General features: G+C 38.8%; 1 protein-coding gene across 6 annotated transcripts in view; it reads left to right on the top strand.

Annotated features, from left to right (window-relative positions):
* Positions 1-4528, top strand: part of LOC114318833 (uncharacterized) — a 110498-nt gene extending 105970 nt beyond the window's left edge. For all 6 annotated transcript variants that reach the window (XM_082894369.1, XM_082894366.1, XM_082894368.1 and 3 more), the window contains one exon: positions 3662-4528. In XM_082894369.1, the coding sequence (XP_082750495.1) occupies positions 3662-4270 (609 nt within the window). In that variant the 3' untranslated portion in view covers positions 4271-4528. The remainder of the gene's footprint in view (positions 1-3661) is intronic.
* The last annotated feature ends 19706 nt before the right edge of the window (positions 4529-24234 follow it).

The raw sequence follows: 24234 nt of genomic DNA, 5'->3' as shown, positions 1-24234 counted from the left end.
TCTATAATTTTGGGTTTGGAGATAAATGGATTAAGTGGATCAAGGAGTGCGTAACAACTGCAAGGCTTTCAGTGCTTGTTAATGGAACTCCTACTGAAGAATTCAGCCCACAAAGAGGTCTAAAGCAAGGGAATCCTCTGTCCCCTTTTCTGTTTAATATAGCAGTTGAAGGTCTACATGTGTTATTGAGTCGAGCATCTCAGTTAGATCTAATCAAAGGTGTTAAGATAGGCCATGATGGTGTGTTGTTAACTCATCTCCAGTTTGCAGACGATTCATTATTATTCTGTGAAGCCGAGGTGGATGAAGTGAGGAAGTTGAAAAGGGTGCTAAGGTGCTTTGAAATTATGTCTGGCTTGAAAATAAACTTCCATAAGAGTGTTGTATGCGGTGTGGGTGTGTCTCAGGAGATGTTAGATGGTTTTGCTGCCGTATTGAACTGTAAATCTAAGTCATTACCTCTAAAGTATCTTGGGATGCCATTAGGGGCTAATCCAAGGAAGAAAGCTACATGGAAACTAGTGTTGGAGAAAGTCAAAAGCAAGCTGGCTGGTTGGAAGAGAGAGTTGTTGTCCTTCGCAGGGAGGTTAACTCTTGTCAAATCGGTAACTTCAGCATTGCCAGTGTACTATTTATCTTTGTTTAAGATGCCTGAAGGGGTAGCCAGAGAGTTGGAGAAGATTCAAGCTACTTTCTTATGGGGTGGTTCTAAACGGGTAAAGAAAATCCATATGATTAAGTGGGAGGATTTATCTAAAAGAGTGGAGAAAGGTGGCTTGGGCATCAGGAAAATAAGAGATGTGAACAAGTGTTTGTTAATTAAATGGTGGTGGAGGGTTGGTAGTGAGAAGGATGCTTTGTGGAAGAGAGTAATTTGTAATAGATATAGGATGGAGGTTGATGGTTGGATTCCATCTCTAATTTCATCTAGCAGCCACTCGGCGGTATGGAAAGGTATTATTTCTATAGCTGATTAGAACAGTAGCTTGAAGGAGTTCTATTTGAATAATTTTTAATTGAAGGTTGGGGATGGGAGGAGGATAAGGTTTTGGTCTGATGCTTGGTGTCAGTCTGTCCGTTTGAAGGATGAATTTCCAATCTTGTATAGGTTGTCCTTAGAAAAAAAGGAATCCTTAAGTATTTTGGCAAATAAGAAAAGTACAGTGGGTGGCTGGTCCTTCGAATTTAGAAGGGGGTTATATGAGTGGGAGGAGCAGGAGCTGGTTAGGCTTCTTGTTTATCTGCAGGGGGCTCCTGCAGTATGTCCAGAGTGTACTGATCGGCCTACATGGTTAGCATCATCTTCTGGGGTTACTAACAGTAGCAGATTTATATAGGTGGGGCGTGGATAATGCAGATACCACCATGAGTGTTACAAAATTGATTTGGCTTAAGTACATCCCTCCTAAGGTACAGGTTTTTGGTTGGTTTGCGTGGAAAAAAAGAATTAAGACTAAGGAATTTCTGCAAAAAGTGGGGGTGATCAACCCCATTGAGTCCATAGCTTGTGTGTTTTGTGGCAGTGGCAGTGAATCGGTGAACCATGTATTAATCTGGTGCCCCTTTGTGTGGATGGTTTGGGCTGAAATATTGGATTGGTGGGATGTCCAAGCTGTTATTCCAGGATCTGTGGAGAGTCTACTGCTGTGGTGGGCAGGGGGGAAGTTAAAGAAGAAAGAAAAGAAGATTTGGAGGGTGATTCCATTGGCTGTAATGTGGTCTATTTGGAAGTGCAGGAATGAGTGTGTGTTTAGAGCAACTCCCCCAATTCTGGAGGATCTTTGTGATTTAATTAAAAATAGGATTGCAGTTTGGTTAAAACCAGTTTTCAGTGAATTTAATTTTAAAGTTCAGGATTTTGTCTTTAATCTGAGGCAAATAAGGAAGTGCTTGGGGGGGTCTGCTACACTTACTTAGTGTTGATTGGTATGCTGGGTTGTTTTGGTGTGGTGGACCCTGGAGTTGTGTGCTGGTTCTGGTATTGTGTTGGCTGTTCTGCTCTGTTGGTGAAAGTGGTGTTTGCTAATGTGCTGTTCTGATCTGTACAGCAGTGTGTCCTATCTGTGGTGTTGCTGGTCCTATCTGTGGCTGCCTTGTGTGGGTGATGTCCTTCTGGTTAGATGTTATGCAGCATACCAGTCTGGGTGAAGGGTGGTCTGTTGTGGTGGTGCTGGTTAGGTGGTATGTAGCATATCAGTCTGGGTGTAGGGTGGTCTGTGGTGGTGGTGCTGGTTATGCTCTGCACTGTAGTTGAGTGTTGTGCCTTGGTCTGCAGTGGTAGTGTTAGTTTATCTTTGTTCGCCTTTTGGTAGCTGCTCTGCAGTGTTCGTGTTAATCCTGTGTTCTTGTTGTTGGTTGGTTGCTCACCAGCTGGAGCTTGGAGCTTTTGTTAGCTCCAAGCTCCTCTTTATTGATGTTTTTGTATCGTTTTGTGCATGCGTTCATCAATAAAGATTTTTTTTTTTTTGCCGATCAAAAAAAAAAAATTTGGGGGCAACTAATGTAATATTTTCTATTTAATTTTGAATAAAAGTTAGTTTTACAAGTAAACTAAGAAAAACTTGAAAAATAAAGGCCAAAGTGAAAAAATAAATAAATAAATAAATAATTCTAAGGGACAAAATAAAAAAATAATCAAATATAAAGGGGCAAAGTATAATTTAATTTGCCCCATATTGTTTTTAATGCATTTCTCTAACAACTTTCTTTATAGACTGACATTAGTGAAAAATGTAGGGCATGCTTGGATGTAAATTGTAACGCACCTGTTTAAGAACTCCATTCTATTACTTAGAGCATCTCCAACGGTGAATCAGATTTTTCATCAAATCTGAGTCAAAAATGGCTCATTTCACCAAATCTGGTACCAGATGCTCCAACGGTTCACCTTTCACCAAATCTGTCCTGGGTCGACCGGGTGGTCGACCGGTCGGTCGACCGGTGAGTGAAATTTTTTTTTTTTTTGAATTGTCTGAATTTTCTGAATTTTTTTCGGGACGACCGGGTGGTCGACCGGCCGGTTGACCGGTTAGGGAAATTTTTTTTTTTTTTTTTTAACTGTTTGAACTTTTTTTTGAACTGTTTGAATCTTTTATTGGTTGACCGGTTGATATCACCCCAACGGTCAGTAACAGTGATTTGGTGAAATGCTTCGCATGTTCTCAGTTTGATGAAATATTTGGTGAAATCTCATTTTGATATCGATTTGGTGCAACCGTTGGAGCATCAAACAGTAACTTTTTCACCAAATTTTAAATTTGATGCTGGGTTTGATGAACCGTTAGAGATGGTCTTAAGTATGCGTGAAGGGAGCAAATACATTTTTGGACCACAATCATTTTTAAATAGGACATGCGTCTCACTCATTTTTAAGGAGAATTATTCAGTAATTCTGAAATATGGACACATAATATTTTATAGTATTGTAATTAGTAAAAAAGGTAGATAGGTAGGGTATATTATATTGGGTAATTGAGAAACATGAGAGAACGTATTAAATAAGGATTAATTAAGAAATATAGACACGTGATACTCCGAAAATATTAAATAATTTCCCAACCATTAAATGTACATCATACAATTTTAAATCTGACATGTTTTCATAGTCCATCGTATTTATGTGTGTGTGAGAGCATGTGTTTAATATGTTTTTGTGCTGCAGTTCGTTAAGGAATCTATGCCATTATCTTTTTGGGCTCCCTATAACAAGGATGGCCTGACCGCAGACGAAGTCTTTATGAACACACACAGTGATCTGGTGAAAGATGACATACAGTGGCTAATGAAAACCTCAGACTCATGCACTATTGTCACGGCTCTCATTGCAACGGTGGCCTTTGCGACGTCAGCCAGCGTACCCGGTGGTGTTAATGGACAAAACGGTGAACCAGTTCTCAGACAAGAACGCATGTTTGACGTCTTTTCCATCTCATCACTCTTTGCGCTCTGCTTTTCATTGATAGCATTGATCACATTCCTCGCCATTCTCACAACTCAACACCAAGCCATGGACTTTCGTCGTAAGGTGCCAATGTTGCTATTGATGGGTTTGACTACGCTCTTTATGTCCATTGCATCCATGGTGGTATCGTTTTGCGGCGGACATTTCTTCATCCTCAAAGGTGTACTGAGAGACGCGTCGGTTGTTGAATATTTAGTTGCGCTTCTACCATTGATCATTTTTGTCACTGTGCAATTTCCGCTCTACTTCAATGTTTTACGAGCTACCATTACGAAGGTGCCTGAACGTCACTACGTGGTTACTACCTAGATCTTTATTTGTTATATATATTACTTATTATTTCACACGTGTGTGTAACTGTGTTTGTGTTTGTGTTTGTGATTTCTATCCTTGAGTTTGGTATTGATGAATAAACATTGAAGTCAGTCATCGTCTTCACGTGTCTTTGTGTGTTGTTTGTTTCTTATATGAGTGTGAAAGGCAGGCGAGGCAATAAAAAATTGTAATAATGTAACCTCTTTATTTTCATGAAAAGTATGGACTACTGATCATGTCGGTATTTATTGAGTGGGTGGTTTGCTATTGTTTTTTCTGATCCGGATCTACGAAGATTAATTTTGGAATCTCTTTACTTTGCCGTGTTGTGGTCTTTGTGGGCTATCAGGAAATTCATTGGTTTTTAACTAGTTTGGTAGTGTTTTGGATCTACAACTTGACTTGTTTATATTAATTGATATTCGTTATCTTACACTTACATTGTTTTCGGATTTTTAGAAATGATAGGTTTGCATTTGACCTTTGATTATTATAATTGAGACATCTTCTAGATGTTTAAAATCTTAATTGAGGTGTTAGCATGATCGTTGGACAGATTGGATCAAAACTCCAAATTAAGATAATTATTTTTTTCAGTAGATTTCACTCTTTTGCATTTTTCTCTCTCTATACTTTGAATTTTGATGTAAAACTAGAATCATTAGAAAACTTATTCCCGGGCTTCAACTTAAATACAAGAACTGTTCAAAACGGAATTTGGATAAGAGAGTCATGTTTATTTCAAGTTTGGACACCAAAGTTGTTAACATAGTCTATTCGAGCGAACTTTTGACTGCTCAAGCAATCCATAGACCTAGACAACTTTGATTTCATAACACAAAGAATCTTGCAAGCATCCATTCAACGCTTGAGTGAACCTTTGACCACTCGAGCAATCTAAACGACTTTAGCATTCAAATATGGCGTTTGGTAGAGTTTTAAAATTATTATTTGAATGTGGAGTTGTGTTTTGAGTTTGTGAGTATTTGAATTATGATTTGAGAAGAGAAAATTTATTTTGATATGAGTTTTGAGTAGAATTTTGAATTGAGTGTTAAATTTTTTATGTGACATATGAAATAAGAAAAGTTGTTTGGTTATGAGTATTGAAAAAAGTTTTCAAAACTTAATTCCAAAAGTTATAATTCGTAACCAAACACACAACTCAAAACTCTATTGAAATTCTGTTCAAAATTCATAACCAAACTCTTTTTAAAATTCAATTAAGAAAATTAATTATTGAAAAACTCACATAAATTTTTTTTTATTGAAAATATTACAACAAAAAATTATTTTCTTTTTTCAAAATAAATATGTAATTTTTGATTGTATATTTGGTTGGAATTTTTTTTTTTTTTAACTTTTTTTGTTTGAAAATGTTTTTTTTTAATTTTTCCGTCATTTGTTGTTCCCATTGAATGAGTTGATTATAATGTTCTTGCTACATTGCCAAAAAGTTTGTCCAATAAGCAGGAGGTTGTTGCTGTGGTTATGGCATTGCAACTTCAGGATGATGTTGAGGATCATCCATGGGAACATCAGGAGCAGCCATGCTCGCAAAGAAAACATCACCTCCTCCAGCTCGATTTATTGTGTACTCACTAATGTCAGAGGCAATATGAGTTTCGGGCTCATTGTCAAATCTAACTTTGAAGTGTTTCAAGATTTTCGTCAACAGTGTTCGAAATGCTAAAGATTTGTCTCGCGTAGATGGGACAATAGTCATTTCTCGCATAATAATATAGCACAAATCAATAGATAGACCAACCTCAAAACAATAGAGTAGGTAAGCATTAAAAGCGGGGACAGCATCGTAGTGGCCTGCTTTCGGAGTTATATTCTCCACTAAAACACAATGAAGAATGCGAAGATGTGGTTTCAAGTTTTTGGCAAGTAGATTTGACTCTGTAGTTTTGGAAATGCATATAGTCGAATAAACTTCAGTGACATTGCCCGCAATTTGAGCCATTTGTTGCTCCGTTTCAAAATATATTTGGTTATTGCTTTGTTCAACATCCAGAATAGAAGCCAATGTTGGAACAGTAAACGAAATGAATTTGCCTTTCACATAAGACTGAACAGTGTACTTGTCTTCTTCGGCATTTGACTGTTTGAGATGCAAATAAAATAGGACAAGAAGACGGGGATATACCTTTCTAGGATAATTTACCAAGTTTGCTCATCACATGGCTCCAAGTCTATTGATCAACAAGGCATCATATTTTGGTGCAAGGTTTACTCTTTGACCAGTAATTATTGAACAGGAAGACATACTACCAAATTCAAATTCTTGGTGTTGTGAAAGGAAGTCAATTGACGGATATTGTCGTTCTTGATTTGATGACTCTCCAACCTCTCGGCCTCGTGGTTTCTTGGTGCGAGGAGCCATCACTTTCTGGAAGTAAGAAAAAAATAGAGCAACATATTAAAATATATATATATATATATATATTGATAAATTTTTAAATATGTGGAGATGGGTTAAGATAAATTTGTGAGGCATGAGCATAACAAACAATATTCATTTTTAACAATAACATGGAAGTATTGCATGTATTGAAAAATAAAATTAAGGAGACAAACAGAAGCATATACAGATGATATATTTATTCAAACATCATAATACCTTGCACCAAGATCAGAATATTTTCAAACTTACCTGAATAAACAACACGAATTGAGATATTTGAGATATTTGTTCAGTTTGTTTGGTATTTGCACACTGCTTCACTTCGTCACCAAGGGATGAGCTTCTATGGAATTAATCAACCAAGTGCTACACCTTTTAAATTGCAAAATAAGAGAGAGTTTGGTGACCTCATTAAATACAATTTGATGTGGGGTTTTTCAAGCTTGAAAAATGGGGTAAATGGTGGTGCGAAGAAGGTAGGTGTGTTTTACTGCTCAATTATTTTTTTATCCTTTAACTGAACTGTTATTATTTATTTGTTTAATTCGTTGCAGACAATTTCGGCCATAGCATGTCACCCACCAACAAAAAAAAAATTCTAACATTTTTTACAATTAATAACATGTTATTAATATTATGTTGTGAAAAATAATTGAAAAGTAACTTGATTTCTTCGCATCACAAATCTACCCATGGTCAATATGATTTTCCCACATAGCATTAGCAATTGTGTTCCTTAAGTTTGATTGGTATGTGAACCCATGTTGTGACATGTCCACATACTCAGCTTGGCCTCCACCAAACCCCTCTACTGTCGCTTCAACCGCCATTTCATTATCAACTTCCATGAAGAATTGGTTCATAGCTGTATGCAAACGGATCCAAATGTGCATTATACAACATGCAATCACGATGGGTCCTTGTCATGTTGACTTGTAGTTAGGCATGGACCGCAATATTGGAAAGCGTTTCTTCAGTACCCCAAATGTTCTTTCTATGACATTCCGTAATGACGAATGTTAGTAGTTAAACAATTCCTTGGGTCCAGAATAACAACAACCATGGAACTCTTGCAAGTGATAGCATTGTGAATGAAATGGAACAAGAAATCCTGGCATGTTCGTGAGCCCAGGATCCACTAAATAATACTTGCCTACATGTAAATAATGCTTGTAATGCTCTGTCAAATACATGTACACAAATATCTTATTTTAAAAAGTATAGTATGTTATTTTTTAACGCTGACCATGGGGTGGGTGTGGGAAATGTACATCATCTCTTGTAATTGAGTCAACTAAAATTGCATTATCGTGGGCACTTCCTGCCCATCTAGAATTGATAAATGTGAACAACATGTCGAAGTCGCAAGCTGTGAGTACATTTTATAGCAATTCTAGTTTGAGACCAGACCCGTTTGATATTCTGGTTCAGGTTTCTTGGTTTTGTATTGTTGTTGTTGTCTTATTCCTCTTTTCCCTCCTTGAGTTTGGCTATTGAGATGTGTTGGTTGTGTTTGGAATAGGTTGGTACCTTGTTTTTCAAAAACCTTGTTGCCAGAATTTTGTTCCTACGCTCGAGCGGGTTTTGTGAACTCTCAATACTTTTGCAAGTCTGCAAAACTACTAGGACTTGTTATTCTTCGCTTGAGCGAAGCTTCTTGCCCTTGAGCATCCCTTTTTACGCTCGAGCATTGGCCTTATGTCTTTAAAACTACTAGGAGTGTGTATTCTACGCTCGAGCGTCACTTCTTGCGCTCGAGCGGTAATTATTTTTGTGTCTGGTGCTCGAGTGTCACTTTTAGCGCTTAAGCGGACTGTGTGTATATCAATTCATAAAAGTCATTTTTTACATTATTTTTTCATCTCTCTCTCTCTCTCTCTAAACATTTCAAAACCCTAAATCTAGAGCTCGTCTCTCTAGAACTTACTCTCTCTCTCTACAAATACACCAAGATCTACACATTTCTCCACCCTACTCCCTTTGTTAAAAAGGTAGAACTCACCTAGAGCTTCATTTTCATCCGAATAGAGTTGGGTTTCGTCTTCATCCAAGTTTCATTCATGCTTTTCTCGTCTTCTAACTTTGAAGTAGGGATTCTCTACACTCTTTTATGATTTTTAACTTAGCTATTTGTTTTTATAAACAATCTTGCGATTTTAGAGGATTTTGAACAAACCTAGGGTTTTGGTTTAAAATCAAAAGAGAGGTTTTCAAATGGATGTATTGAAAATGGTTGTGGGAGTGGAAATGAGGTTGAGTTGTGATAAAATTATTGATTTAATACTTGGAATAGATTTTGGAAGAAAATGTATTTTTCTCTAAATGTCTCAAATATTTATTTTGTATAAATAAATAGAATTAATGTTGGAAATGTGAAATTGGATGATTATTATTATGGATGGTGGAGTTAGATATGTATTATCTCTCACATCTTGAAATTTAGAAAGTTTATCTGTATTGAAGATTTTATATTTGTGTAGAAATATCTGTTTTGGGCTATCGATGGAAGATAGTTATGATTGTTGTAGAAATTGCATGAGGATTAGGTGAATTGAAACTAATTTCTCATCCATGTGCAATGAACATTGTTGCTCATTTAATACATTTCAAATATATATGATTTTGAGAACAATGGGTAAATGTAGGAAATGGGTGTGTATTACCAAATTAAGTTGACTTGTGTATCCAATACGCGTATACATGGGTGCCACTTTTCGCAGATGAAATATCCATAAAATGATAATAGTAACGCTTGTATAGGCTACTTTTACATGTGTGTTGTTTGACGGTTTCCCGCGGACGAAATATCCGTGAATGGTTGTACCAGTTTGAGAATGTCCCCCTTGTTTTCTGTTATAAAGGGCATGGTTTGATAATTGTGATATAAACTGAGCATGGCATGGTTTTTGGAAAAGAAATGTAAGACGTTTTGGTCATAAGCATTGCATATGCATTCCACGCTTATATCTTTGTTAAGATTCATATATTGTGGTGGATTATTTCTACTGAGTTTTGACTCACTCTATATGAAAAAATCATTTTCAGATGTTGGTGAGATGTCTCCGCCAAGACAGTAGCTTGGGAGAATTGGAGCAAAAGTTTCATTTTGTTTACTTGTTGATATTATTTTGTACAAGCCTAAGGCTTTATTTATATTGGATTTATATCCATTTTGATGTAACTAAGTACAGTCTTGGAAAGTTGTAGCCTTCAGGGCATTTCAATTATCTGTTTAACTTCTATTTCATACTTTTGTTGTTGACACATGCTATAGATTCAGGGTTAGAACTTATGAATGTATATTTTCATGTGTCACCCTTTTGTACAACTGAGTCTTATGTAATGGAAGGATATTAGACTCTGATTTATATTGTTATTTACTTATCGTCGTGGTTGGTTTATTGTATTTATTTTGGGGTGTTACACATTTTACGATACCGTGGCTTTGCAACCACGGAATGTATTCTATCTTAAGGTATGGCCCACGCGTCCACCAATGTGCCATCGATAACACCGACACAATCCTACATCATATTAGCAGTTTTATGTCAAACGAGACACAAACATAGATATTACTTTGAAAATATATATATTAAAAAAAAAAAAATTTGTTCGTTACCGTTATTACAAATTTGCAGATCGAACATATAGTTATACCTTGAACCAAGGGAAAAACCTCCTATCATTTAAAATTTTTGCTGGTATTTCCGATTGGTTCCGTGGTTTGATAACCGTTGCAGCAAGCTTGCATAGTGCCCGCATAATGATTTTGATGTGCTGACAAATAGTTTCAGTGGAGTACTGAAATCTATCGGTCAGTAGCCTATATCAGTCATTTTGTGTGCATGTATATAAGAAAATGCCAAGCGATTCCTTGATACTGATACGCATCTTTTCAATATTCACAAAGTCATTTTGAAGTAAGGTGTCTTTCAATAAAATAAAGGTTGGGGCATCTATTCGCATGATGTCCATCATTGTTTCAGGATGGTCACTTAATAAACCGAAGACATAATCATCACCTTTGAATGGACAAGTTCGTTGTGGTCATCTTATGGTTGAGGCATTCATATGTTTATTGATAAAAGTAATCATCAAGAAGTCAATAAAATCTTTCATAACCTCATCCTCATCTGATGAGCTTACCATTGCATTGTTTTTTGTATCAGATGACATAGTGTTCTGGCTAAATAACAATAAAAGCACAATTATTTTGGCTAATTACAAAGAGGATAACTGTTGTTGTTATTTATGAACATGAAATTAACCTCTGTAATTAATTGGTTGGCCTTAGTGATTTATTGAAGTAAATTGAAATATGCAGTCAATGTATACATGTTAATATTTCTTCATCTTGTTTGACATTATGAGCCTTGAATATTCAAATTATATGCAATCTGTAAAATGGAAAATTGAACAGGAAATAGGAAAAGTGGCATGGATCAATGAAGAAGAATAAGAAGATAACATAAATAGAAACTAGGTAGAAAGAAATGGGACATGAATTATTATATGTAGTGTATTTATGTTACAAGAGGATCACAGAAATAGAAAACATAAACATACAAAGAAGAAATAACGACAACAACAACAACAACAAAAAAAAACTCAAAAGCATGTTTCACAACCATTGCAAAAATCGTAAACTCTACCAAAGACATAGCTTCACAGTTGACTAAAAAGCTAGGCTCATTGATAAGCGCATATGCGCATGAGTGTGCATAAAAAACCTTCGCCAATCCTTATCTTTGAATAGTGTCAACGCCTTAACATATTGCACTTGAAGCAAGGCATCTTGACATGTGTCAAGGGAATAGTCATCACCACCTGTGCGTACAGCCTCTGTGCTTATGGATTGTGCACGGGACTGTTCTGTCTTTGCCTGTGCATAGGCAGTGAAAGCCACGCAAACATCATCAAAGCCACTTGACCGTGACTTTTTGGAACGACCACTGTCACTTTCGCTTTGGCCCCTCCTGTGACTTTTGCCCTTACATGTTTCCATGTATTCATCTCCAAATGAGTCAATAGGAATGGCATCAGTTGCATTGCTACCTCTAGCTCTAGGCGACCAAATTTTGTTAAGCATATCGTCTTCTTCATCAGAATCAGGGGCCCCTTGTGTGGATGCACAAGCTAATGTCCCTGTGGCACAACAGTGTTCTACAATTTCGGCTATTTCATGAAAATACTCAAATATTTAGTCCTGAATTTCTTTACATTTTTTGATGCCTACCTCCAATTGCAAAATATGAATATAAACGAATGGTAAGTGTGACAATATTTTACAAATAAATGTACAAAAAAAAGTATAGGTTAATGTAATACCTTATCCCAAAAGTCATCAGGTGCAATAACTGTTCCTATAATCGGATCCTATCCAAGACCAGTATATGCCTGAAGCCGCTTGAAAGTTAAGTAATCGGCTTTGAGTCGCTGATATTTTTGTCTCACATGTTTTGGTGTGTATCAGAACCCATACACATTTTGTAACTCCATTGCAAAATGGGTCCAATGCCTAGGCATCCAGATAGTGCTACGGTCTCTTGATTGGCTTTTTTGCACCTCTTCTCTCAACATGTTAATTAGCCTTAATTCAATTCTAGAGCTCCACATTTTTGTGTGTTGATTATCATCTGAATTGTTCGTATCCATCTAACACACAATTTATATGTAAACTAAGCTTATGTAGAAATTGAAAAATAAGAACACCTTCTACAACTTGTGTATAATTCGTAAGAAACTTTTTCCCAAAGAACCTCATGTTCCAGTAAAAAGGCAATAAAATCATAAGAATCAATTATGTGTCAGTTCAAATATGATAAATAAAGATTAATCACAACAAAACTTAAAGAGTGCTGCAAAATCGAAGTTTAAACAGTCTTATAAGACAACAGAAGAAGAAACAGAAAGCAGAAACAGCAGAAGAGGGTCGAACCACCCAGGGGCGGTCAACCAGCCGGAAGTCCGAGTAGACGACCGGCCAAATATCTTGGTGGATGACTAGCTCAGCCATTTTTGCCTAGATCAAAGATAACCCATTTCACTTCTCAACTATTCCATACCAGATCGACAGAGTTGAATAGTTGTCACTGGTGATGGAGTCGGTACAATGGCTCGATGTGCGTTGCTTCAGATGCCTACTGATTCGAGAAAAGGCTTCACAAAATTGACCTAAGATAAACAAAGTTTGGAATTAAGCACAGAATCAATCAGTTGCATACAGAACCCATACATATTTTTGGAGAGAAATTTATGAACACTATACCTCTCTGTTGTCGTTACTTCCTTGCCCAGAGGGTGAATTGACCATAACGCACAAACTAAAAGACACTTGATTAGTGGGAGCTCGTTGATGCCAATTTATGGGTGGGAAGGAATCGGTTTGTAGGCATGGTTTGGATTTGAAGGTCATAGTATTGTTCAAAGAGAGGAGGAAGTGATTGAAGAGCTGCAGGTCATCTGTGAAGCATCTTCAACTTTGATCTTCTTTGCCACAGGAACCTTTTTAGAATGGAGAAGACAAAAGACAAGGTATGTACAAAAAGGTGAGAGCATTGGGTTGGAAGGAGCTTTGGCAAACGTGAAAGAAAAGTATGTTTTGAAATGTGCGGTGGAATCAATTTTTGAACATGCCATCCAAATAGAGGGTTCACGTAAAGGGGTGGAATTATGATTACAGCAGTGCACTAAACATAGCCTAGGGTTTTGAGGAGTGTATGCAATATATATATACATATATACTTGGGGTATTTTGGTCATTGCGTAAGAGCATGTCCTTATAGACAATATTTCAGAGTGTGGATCATTGGGTAAAAAAAATTCAAATTTGAATTTATAGACCGAGTGCCCATTTTAATATTAAAAATATATTTTATAAATATTAAAAATTATATTTCATAAATATATTTTTTTTTGGTACTATTTTTTTTTAATATAATTTTTTTGGTATAAATATTATTATACTATTATATTTTTATATTAAATTATTTTGATATAAAGAATGGTAGAGTAAAAAATGATGGAATTATTAAAAAAAAATGATAGAAAAAAGACCATATTAATTAAGTAGAGTAAATAAATTATGTAGGATAATAGAGGGCAAAATAGTAAATTCCCCTCTAATTATAAGGGATTGTTTTTCTAATGCCATCTCTCATGGGGACTACTAATCTCATTTATAGAGGCCTATCATAGTCTTAAGGTATTATGAATTCCTTTCTCCATTTTGCAAACAAACACAATACTAATAGGCTCTACATCCATCCTAATCCAATCACATCCTAACGCAAATATAGAACCCCCTCGTCCTGACGCAAGAAGAAATTATCCAGTGCTTCGCAGAGCACAAATCTTAACAGATCTGAGCCATCACATTGTTTTTGGCTAAAAAAACTAAGCCATTCGGAATCCAATCACAGCGATCCAATAGTTATTTCCAATTCTTTGGATTATTTCAAACACATCCATGCTTTCGAAATTGCAAATTCAATTCAAAAAAATTGCAGATTTTATTTTGAAGACTACCAATAAAAATGGAGTACGAAATGAGAGAAAAGTTAATGTTCTCCAATTACAAAAGAAAAAAGATTGAGCTGTACATCTATTTTGAAATATGTGATCTCCAAGATGTGCTCTCAGAAGATTTCTTATATAAAAAGCTGTCAAAAAGAATTCAAAACAAGAAAAAGGCAAGATTACTTCAACTATTAAGAAGGTTAATACATTCAGAGATTTGGAAACATATTGAAGATTCCAAATGCCTGAAAAAAGTTTGGAAATCAGTTGACAATATTGTCACCAAACATGAAGGAAAAGTCTTACCCACAAAATATTGGGTCAGATGCATTGCAAAAGATGAATTCAAGTGAGAAGAATATGAATATGAAGGTACACCACCAATGTATTCCACCGAAGTTGCATAACAGAACGAAAGTACAAAAGATAGTGAATAAAAAGATAAAGAGGCCAATATGACAAAAGAATTGGTTGAAGAAGCACAAGATAAAGAAGGTGTTAACAAAATTACACCAATTGTTGAAGAAGCAAGAAATTCATAAGAAAGAGTATCTGAAGAAAGAAAAGATACAACAAGCTCAAACTTGATGATGGATAAATGCAAACCCAAGGGGTTAATAAAGCAAGAAGGGAAACAACGAAACTTCCTAAAGAAATCCAAACAGATGCTGAGTTTGACAAAGAATCAAATTGGGATTGGCAGAACTCCCAAAGAGGTTGAGGAAATGAAGATTCACCCGACTTATTCAACAATCTAGAAGAGCTCAAGTATAGTGCCAAATATGTCAAATTTTTGGACACTCTAAAAAGGACTGTTGGTATCGAAAAACCAACATTGGAGGGAAAAAAAAGTCCATTTTTCCAAAGAAGGGGACACAGGGATCCACTTGGAGCAAAAGTAAATCAAAGATTAACCATTTGCGAATTTTTTGTTGCATAGCATATGCCAAAGTGCCAGAAACCAGACGAACAAATACTCAGATGAAAAGCTTACTTTTAGATGACGGCCAAGAAGAAGAGTCACCAGACCTAGAGACCATAATGAACCCATGCTCATCGCAAGATGAGATGAGCATTATTTCAAGTGAAGAATCATCACTAAGGAATGTCAAGACAAAGGACATCTATGACATAACCAGACACATCGATGAAGATTTATTTTGCCACTTCACAAGCAGTGATCCAAGAGGATTTGAAGAAACTTAACAAGAAACAAAGTGGAAAATTCATCAAGGCAAAACATTCACAGAATGTCTAAGAATGAAGTAAAACCAGTGCAATGCTCATGCTGCAAAATAACTAAAAAATGCAACACTGAAGGTCTACCACAAGTATAAGAGAAGAATCAAATATATGGCATACAAACACTTGAGGACAAGAGTAAAGATCCTCACAGCAAAAGATAAAGCTATAATGCTTGCAGCTATTGAAAGAATGAAGAAACCCATCGAATTGGGTTTGAAAGGGAATGTTGAAAAATCCAAACCCAATTTCATCAAGGATGATTATCTCATTCATGAGATCATCAACAAGAAGCTTCATCATGAAGCAATGAAACCAGAAGCTTGGAGATTGATCAAGAAGTTGGAAGAATATTGAAGAAACTCCATGGAAACTTCATAGAAGCTCCATGGTCAAAATCTTAGCAAAAAGGAAAATGTGAAAAATATGAAAATTGAATTGGAAACAGCTCACAACCTTTAGGGATTCATACCTGAGTTCATTACTATAAATAGATGAGTTAGGCTGTTATTTTAGATTATGAGATAATTCAATTTGTAAAAAAAATACTACATGTATCTAAATCCAACAATTCAAGAAATAAAATAGTTTGTTCTTCCATTTTTCAAAGGGATGCCATTCCTATATCTCATCAAGTGGAATTTAATTTTCCATCACAAATACCACATCTCGAGATGTGACAAATTTCTTTATGTCTGGATCCATACATCTCCAACCCTTCATGTGTGAGTCATAGCCAACAAATACACATTTTCTTGCTTTTGGGTCTAGTTTGGTTCTACTGCTCTCAGAACATGAACATAGTAGATTGAACCAAATACCCAAAAATAACTTACATTTGGCTTTACATTATATAACTATTCAAAAGGAGATTTCTCCATCCAGTTCATTTATAACATGGCAAGCACACCAAATTGCCTCTGCTCACAACTCTCGAGAAAGGTTCTTGTCATGTAGCCATGATAAACTCATTGTTGTGAGATGCCCCAGTTTCTGCTTAGCAATTCCATTATGTTGTAGAGTCTTTGGACATGTCATTTGCCGACGAATACCATGTGTAGACACCCCATTTTTGACCGCCCTTAAGACTTGGGCATTACTGATGGTTTACTTGGTGGTAAAAGGTGTGCAGGGCAAAGGTTCAATTTCTTCGGCAATGAGAGAGTCAAATCCCAACTTCATACCCCTTTTGGACCAAAACAACCTTGATCAAAAAATTTTAGATCTTAAAACCCTCTCTTCCAAAATGTTTTGAAAATAAAGTTCCTACGATGTTCCGACGCTCGTATTTCGTCAAATGTTGCGCTTTTCGATAAACCGAGCAAGGACAAAGTGGAGATGAATGAAAGAGAGATGAAATCTTTGAAAAATCTTTTGACACACTTTGTTTAGGGGTTTGGAGTTGAAGAAAAGAGGAAAGGAGAGAAGAAAACTAGTTTGGGAGAAGTTCGGCATGAATCCAGGTAGGAGAGAGACGAGCAGCCCTCGCTGAATCGAGCTTATCCATTTGTATACTTGGATTTTAGCTATGCAGCCACCACCGTTGGAAAGATTACTTCCGGGGCTTCATTTTGCACTCAAGAATCTTCTAAAGCCAAGTCCGGGTGGGGGAGATATGGTTGGTTGAAGTAGGGGATCAATCCGGTTGGATCGAAATTGCGCCGCTTCACTGAAACGGGCATAACTTTTTGTGTAGGAGGAATTTTGATGCAAGGTTGTCGCCATTGGAAAGCTAACTTCTGGGGCTTCAATTTGAGCATCCACCGACCACTTTTTGGCCTTTGCAGCCATCTACCGGCCACCAATTTAGTCGGCCGGCCATCAAAAATAGTTGGCCGACCAAATAAGTAGCAAGCCGACCAGAAAAAGTAGCCGGCCGACCATTTAACTGGTCGGTGGCCTTCCTGCGTGTTCTACAGGCTGAGTGCATGCCAGCTGTGCCAGCTGGTGAGCACAGACTCTGCCCTCCATACACGTGTATGGAGGGATTTGCTCCTTGAGTTAGCTTCCCTTGGAAGCTTTGCATTGCATTTTCCTATAAAAAGGGAGCCTCTCCTCCCTTTCCAGAGGTTGAGCAACTGATATAGAAATATATATCACTCTCTCTCTCTATATCTCCCCCTCTCTCTACATTTGTGTGTGTAATAGTGTCTTAAAGTGAGTTTTTATTCATTTTCTTGCACTAGAACACCCTATAGCACACTACCTTTGAGTTGCTGAAGTGTTAGGGAGTTGTTTGAGGAGTTCTTGACCTGGTTTTGTTCAGAAAAGGCTGCTGGTTTGGTGTTCTTGAAGGTGGTCTTCAAGGGTAAGACACTTACCCCTTTTATTCCCCGTTTTTGCACAAGCTTTTAGCCTATCTTGCATGTTGTTTTGAGCTTAGCTATAAATGGAAAAAAGTTCCGTATTTGTATGCTTAAGATGTTTGGTTAAGGTCATTTTTGTGTTGGGGGTCGTCCACCCCCTCTTAGGCCTTGTTTGGCCTCATTTTGAGCCTTCTTTGTTGAGCTTTGGAACTTTTGTGTATTGGCCTTCTCACCACTGAAATCTAGAGGATTTTCAGTGGTGGTGAAGTGGTTTTGAGGTTTTGTATAGGGGAGGGACACCCCTCTTCCTTTGTGTCTCATTGACTTGCATTTTGGGCTTAATATGGTAGCATGTATGCTTCGTAGTTTTTAGCATCATTTCAGTGGATATTTGGTGATATTTTGTCATGGTATGCCTCTGTTTTGAGTGGGTTTGGTGGTCTCATGCACGCATCACATGCTTGTCTTATAATCCCATTATTTGCCTAAACATGTATCTTGCATCTAGACTACCATGCTCGCATGTTTTGGCTTAACCTCATGAAGATTTTAGCTTTGTTTTGCCATGCTTGAGGTCTGGTTTTGGTCGTCTTGATCATGTTTGCCATGATTTGTATAGCCATCATGCATTCTAGCTTGTTAGCCTTGGATGTGTGAGTCACTAGCATGCTTTACTTGGCTCATTCTCATGATTTGGCATCATTTGAGATCTTATTTCAGTCCATGTAATGTGGCCTTACACTTGCATTTGGCTCTCTTTCAATGCTTTGAAGAGTTGTAGTTTTGTGCCTCAAGGGTTGGTCGTTGTGTATGCCACCATGCTTAGACATTTGGGATGCCATTTAAGTGGGTTTTGGGGCTTATTCTAACATGCCACAACTCTGATTTTTGCTGGTCTAATGTCCATGTTTGTCTCCTTCTAAATGTGCTTAAGAGTCAACCTTTCTTACGCCTAAGTATTGGACCCTTACATGTGCATGTTTGGGTGTGTTTTGTCCATCATCTCTTGGCACTTTGGCCACTGTTTTGGGGCATGGCTGAGGCCTCCCATTTCAGTTTAAGTCTATCCTTGTACATAGTTGCATGTTTTGCATGTTGCCTCTAGTTGCATGCTTGCATTATATCGTGTTTGCATGTTCTTGTTACATTAGTTTAGCTTGCATGTTAGGTTGCTTTGCATTGCATCATGCATGCTTAGCACATTGTACATTTGCATGCTTAGGTTGCATTGCATTTGGCATGCTTTGTTAACTTAGCCTCATGTTGCATACTTGAGCCACATTGCATACATGCATTACATTTTGCTTGGTTTGGGATGTCAAACCAAGCATGAGGGGTGAGGTGTGTTCGTACTCAAAGTGACGAAACACGTCTCCACTCTCGGTCACCGATGCCCTTGACCTCAACATGATAAGGCGTAAGGCATTCATTTGTTTTGTCGCATGCATTCACATTGATTTGCAAACTCGGTGCCTTTGGCCATCATGCATCGAAATGCGTGATTGGTGGCTCGAGGACCAAGGGCCACACTCCCTTGAGTTTATTACATGATAGGGAGAGTGGACATGAGCACATTTGCTTGAAAATTCCATGCCATGCCTTGTCTGTCCTCTGCTGCTGTCAAAACAGGTTTCTGCAGGAAGATTTGGCCGACCGGCTACCTACAGTACCGACCGACCAAAAATAATTAGCCGATGGCCCAACAATTGGTCGATGACCATTTATCAATGGCCGGTGATCTTATGCCTCGATCGGTGGCATTTCACAATGCTCAAGGAGCAATTCAGAGGCATCTCCAGGATTTTCACAGTCCTCAGAGGTATGGGACAGTGCAAATAGAGGCAACAATGGCATTGCAGCGGGTTTCCGGGCAAGGCAAATCGAGCATGCATCATCCATCTATTCTGGGGCAGAGCTACGGCGGTCTCTTTAGTTTCATATTTAGGTTGTTTTTGTAATTAATTTGTTAATTAATTAGAAGTTTTGTAATAATTAATTAGCTAGGATAGTTGGTTCATTATTCGGCCTGTATTATTCTTTCGGACCCTCCGAGCGAGGGCAATTATGTAATAAGTGTTTGTGAGTGTGTGTATGTCTTCCAACCCCCACTTCTTTCTCCCTTTACTTACCTGCTTTCAATGGTTAGTATTAGGGCATATTTAAATTAGCATACCTTATGCTATGCATGCGTGCATCATTCATCAGTATCGCATGCACCGGGTTCGACGCATCATGCTAACTGCATAGTATTTCAAATCTAACTTGAATATGTGCTATCTGTCACATTTCACATGCCATCCATAGATTAGCCGAGCCTATTCTAGTGACATTTTGTATACGATGCATTAGCCACTTTAACATGAACTAGGATCATGCATGATTACTAACTAGTTTCTTGTTTTGGCTTGGAGTACACTGTGAGTGTTTTTATGATTTAGCATCTCGCATGAGTGTGAATGTTAAACATGACAGTATACTTACCATGTGGCTATATGCTTATGTGATATAAGCTGCCTGAATGCTTGTGGGTGAAGGTTGGATTGTTTGAGTTGGAACAACTCATTGAAATCCGTGTTTTAGCCTACTTGCGAGTAGCAAATTTCGAATTATTTTTCAACCAAACGGATATGCGATGCTTTGTTCCAAATTAGGCGATCTAGTCTATACTTTTGTGTTGTGCGCATCACATAGTAAGATTAGGCTAATAACCGGAATAAGAACACATAATGTTTTCAAAACTTGATATCATGGTTAGTAGAGGCCGATCTTTAATCGGGCCAGCGGGGGTGCTCATAGCTGACCTTCCCCAATCGTACCCAAGTTCCCGGGCCGAGGCAACTTTGGTGATGACAGACACGTGGCCTTAGACAAAAGAATCAGGGTTTCCTAGATTTTCCCATAAAAAATATTTAGGTGGCGACTCTGTATCTGGCAAAGCAGTCCATGTTTGGCACTTCTTTACACAAAATCTGTTTTCAAAAAAACGATTTGCCGGATTCGGACTCTTTGGTTCAGATTTAGAACCGTGACAATTTGAGTCCGAACTGTAGCGTGAGGCCCACGGGCGCGTCTACAATTTCTGGCGACTCTGCTGGGGAGTTAGAGAACTTGACTCAAACTCATGATATCTTGTTTTGATTACACTTATGTGTTTCTTTGCATTGCATTTGCATTGGTGCGCCTAGGACACCGTGTTTGCCATCTGCTATTCCTGAACGGTTTGTCGGAGGCTCACTTTGAGAAGCGTGCCATAAGGCTGACCGGTTACGAGCTTTGCCACGATGGGAACACAAACCCCGATTTTTACCGAGGCACCCTTTTTGACCATTCGACCTAGTGCATATTCAGAATCCATTGTGACCATTCCAAGCTAGGACAGGTTTCTTACCCAATTATAGGTTGTTTGAAACCGCTGTGTGCATAGTGAAACCCTAGCTCCTGACAAAATAGGACAGGGAAACCTTACCCCAACATAGGGGTGTTTTTACTCTTACTTGCTTGATATGTGCTGTCAGAGTGTGTCTCTACAGGTTATATGTATCAGTTTGCAAGTCTGGGTAACAGGCCTGCGGGCATCAGCATTTGAGGAATCAGTTTTACCTGAGGGTATTAGTTTTGGGACAGATATTTGGGGAACAGTGATCAGTATTGAATACAGTAGTTCCGCTATGCTCATATCTATTCCAAAAATTGGGCTGAGATGCTGTCTGTTTTCTCTTTTGCTAGGTAGTCGTGGAATCATAGCTTCAGACGGCTCCACTATCCCCCGGGTACATTGGATTTGTGCTGATAGACTTTGTCAGGTCAGAGACTCAGTTCAAGGGTAATCAGGGCCAGAGAAGGATAGTCAGGCACAGACCACCAGTACAACAGCTACCAGATCAGTGATCTTTGAGCAGTCCGGTTGAGATTTCTGAGCCTACTGCAGACACAGATATACCAGTTGCTTAGTTAGATCAGGACAATATGTCGGGTCTGGAAGAGATGGTGCGCTAACTCCAGGATAGTATGAAAGCCATGCAGCAAGACGCTGTCTGTCAAGCAGAATTCGCCAAGCAACAGGCCGTGGTCATAGCCCAACAGGCAGAGACAATTGCTAGGTTAGAGCAGCAAACTAGAGTATCTACGTCACACCAGGCTCCTCTCCCACCAAGAGTTCCCATACTTGGGGAGGCAACCTACGTCCAGGATGATACAGACATTCTAGTCGGGCCAGCTCCGCCCCCGGTTCTACCCCAGCTATCCAAGACACCCATCAACCTACCGGACTCCCCTTTTGAGTTCGAGACGGACCCCACAACATTGAAAGTGAGCAAGCTTGAGAAATTGTTCAAAAAGTCTCAGGGGGCCTACTTTATTCCTGATATAGAGGATGGTTATACCGACTCAGTGGTGACATTACCGAATCGGTTCAAGATGCCACATATCGATCAATTCAATAGCTCTGAAGACCCAATGGTGCACCTCCAACTATTTTCTGATATCTTGAGGCCAATGGGTTTGACCACAGCCCAGAAATTGTCACTATTCGGCCGAACCCTGTCTGGGATAGCCGCAATCTGGTATGCGAAATTGGAGAACTCAGTGAAACAGAACTGGGAAGAGCTAGCTGAGGCCTTTATTGCTCAATACTCCTATAATACACAAATCGAGGTCACAACTCGTGATCTTGAAGTCACCCGCCAAGAGCCAAATGAGGGTTTCTCAGAGTTTGTGACGAGATGGAGAGCAAAGGCCTCAATGATGACTACAAAACCTTCCGACAAAGATCAGATCAGGATGATTGTTCGGAATCTACATGGCAAGTTACTGCAAAAGATGGTCGTTCTACCTCTGTTTACCTTTCTAGCCCTTCATGAAATGGAGGTTCAAATCGAGGATGCCATCAGACAAGGGATCTTTACAGAAGATAATGAGCCTTTGAAGAGGAATGTTGCTCGCAGTCCCAATGCTACTACTGATGGTAGCACAGCAGCGAAATGCTCAGAAGTAGACACTATCACCACTTCTCTCAATGGCCAAAAACCAACCACTTCAACTCGGCCCCAAGCCTGAAAATTCCACCCTCTTTACATGAGTCTCTCTCAAGCTTTGAAAAAGCTACGAGAAGAAGGGCACCTAGAACTTCTAGAACCCCAACCCCTTCCAAACCCTCTTTCACCAAGATATGACCCAGCTAAATACTGTTCCTATCATCAACAGCACGGTCATGATACGAACCGTTGCATCCGCCTCTGTCATAAGATTCAAGATCTTATTGACGAAGAGACCTTAGCTCCACCAAAAGGACCTCAGGTTAGTACTGACCCGTCATCTCTACATCTTAACCTCATCTATATGCTGCCGTCCACTTACGACCCCAGCGTATACATCACCCCGGCCCATCTACCCAAGCCTGAGGTGTTTATCCCGGAAAGCATGGACTTATGCATGATGGGTGCATCTGAACCCCAATTATCTCGAACCCATGAACCCACTACTTCTGAGCTGATGAGGATGATTGAAGATCTTCAGAGAACTGTGGTAGATCTGGCCTTTGGAGTTTTGGCTCCGTCATCAACCGCATCACACACCAGGGAGTTCATGTCAAAGGGCTCCCTAACCTTGGGACGGGCTGCATTGGGAGAAGGCCAATCTCTTAGTAAAATGGAGGCTAGGGATAAGAACAGGGTAGGGGCAAGCATTAGTCCCCATGAACATCTTCAGTGGGCTGTTGAGACTTTGAAAGCCAAAGGGCTGAACAAATAGCAAGTGATTACAGTTGTTGCAAAGACTGTGGATGACACTTTCGCCACTCAAGTTAGGGGCAGTTTGAATCAAGCGACAAGCCAGGAGAAGGGCCGTTGTACCAAGAATGTTCCTTTCAACCCTAATCCCGTGCTCGGAAGAGATCAGCAAACCCAGTCAGCGCCTGTCAATCCCTTTGCTAGTGCATCCAGCAAAACTCCATAAACCTCAAAACACCCACCTCGGGGCCAGAGGGTGTTCACCCCACTATACATGTCTCTATCAGCGGCCTTGAGGGTCCTGATTAGAAAGGGGGATCTGAAACCCCTGGAGCTGCGGCCGCTACCAGATAAACTTCCCCCCTCCCATGATCCGGCCAAGTACTGTGCCTTCCATCAACAAGTCGGCCACGGCACTGACAGTTGTTACCATCTTCGCCATGAAATACAAGCTCTGATTGACAACAAGGTCATCGTCGCACCGGGTCCTGCAAAGTCTATCGGCACTGGATCAGTGAACTTGTGGGGGATAATGTGACTATTTGATCGGGGAATGAACCACCTGCGGATGGTGCTCAGATTACTCCAGCTATGGTGGATGGCATGCACTATTTTGAGCAATATACAAATGCTGTTAATTTTGCTTTCTGACTTGGGTGTTGGGTCAGTCTTGTTGTGTTGTATAGAGTCAGTTTTTTGTGTTGAGTCAGTCAGGTTTGTCTTGTTGTATCGAGTCAGTCCTGTGTTGTTAGAATC

This window comes from Camellia sinensis, chromosome 11, assembly GCF_055761805.1.
Source record: "Camellia sinensis isolate YWXY chromosome 11, ASM5576180v1, whole genome shotgun sequence".
Classification (NCBI taxonomy): domain Eukaryota; kingdom Viridiplantae; phylum Streptophyta; class Magnoliopsida; order Ericales; family Theaceae; genus Camellia; species Camellia sinensis.
Note: the sequence above shows the minus strand (reverse complement) of the source record. Positions and strands in the feature narration are given on the sequence as shown.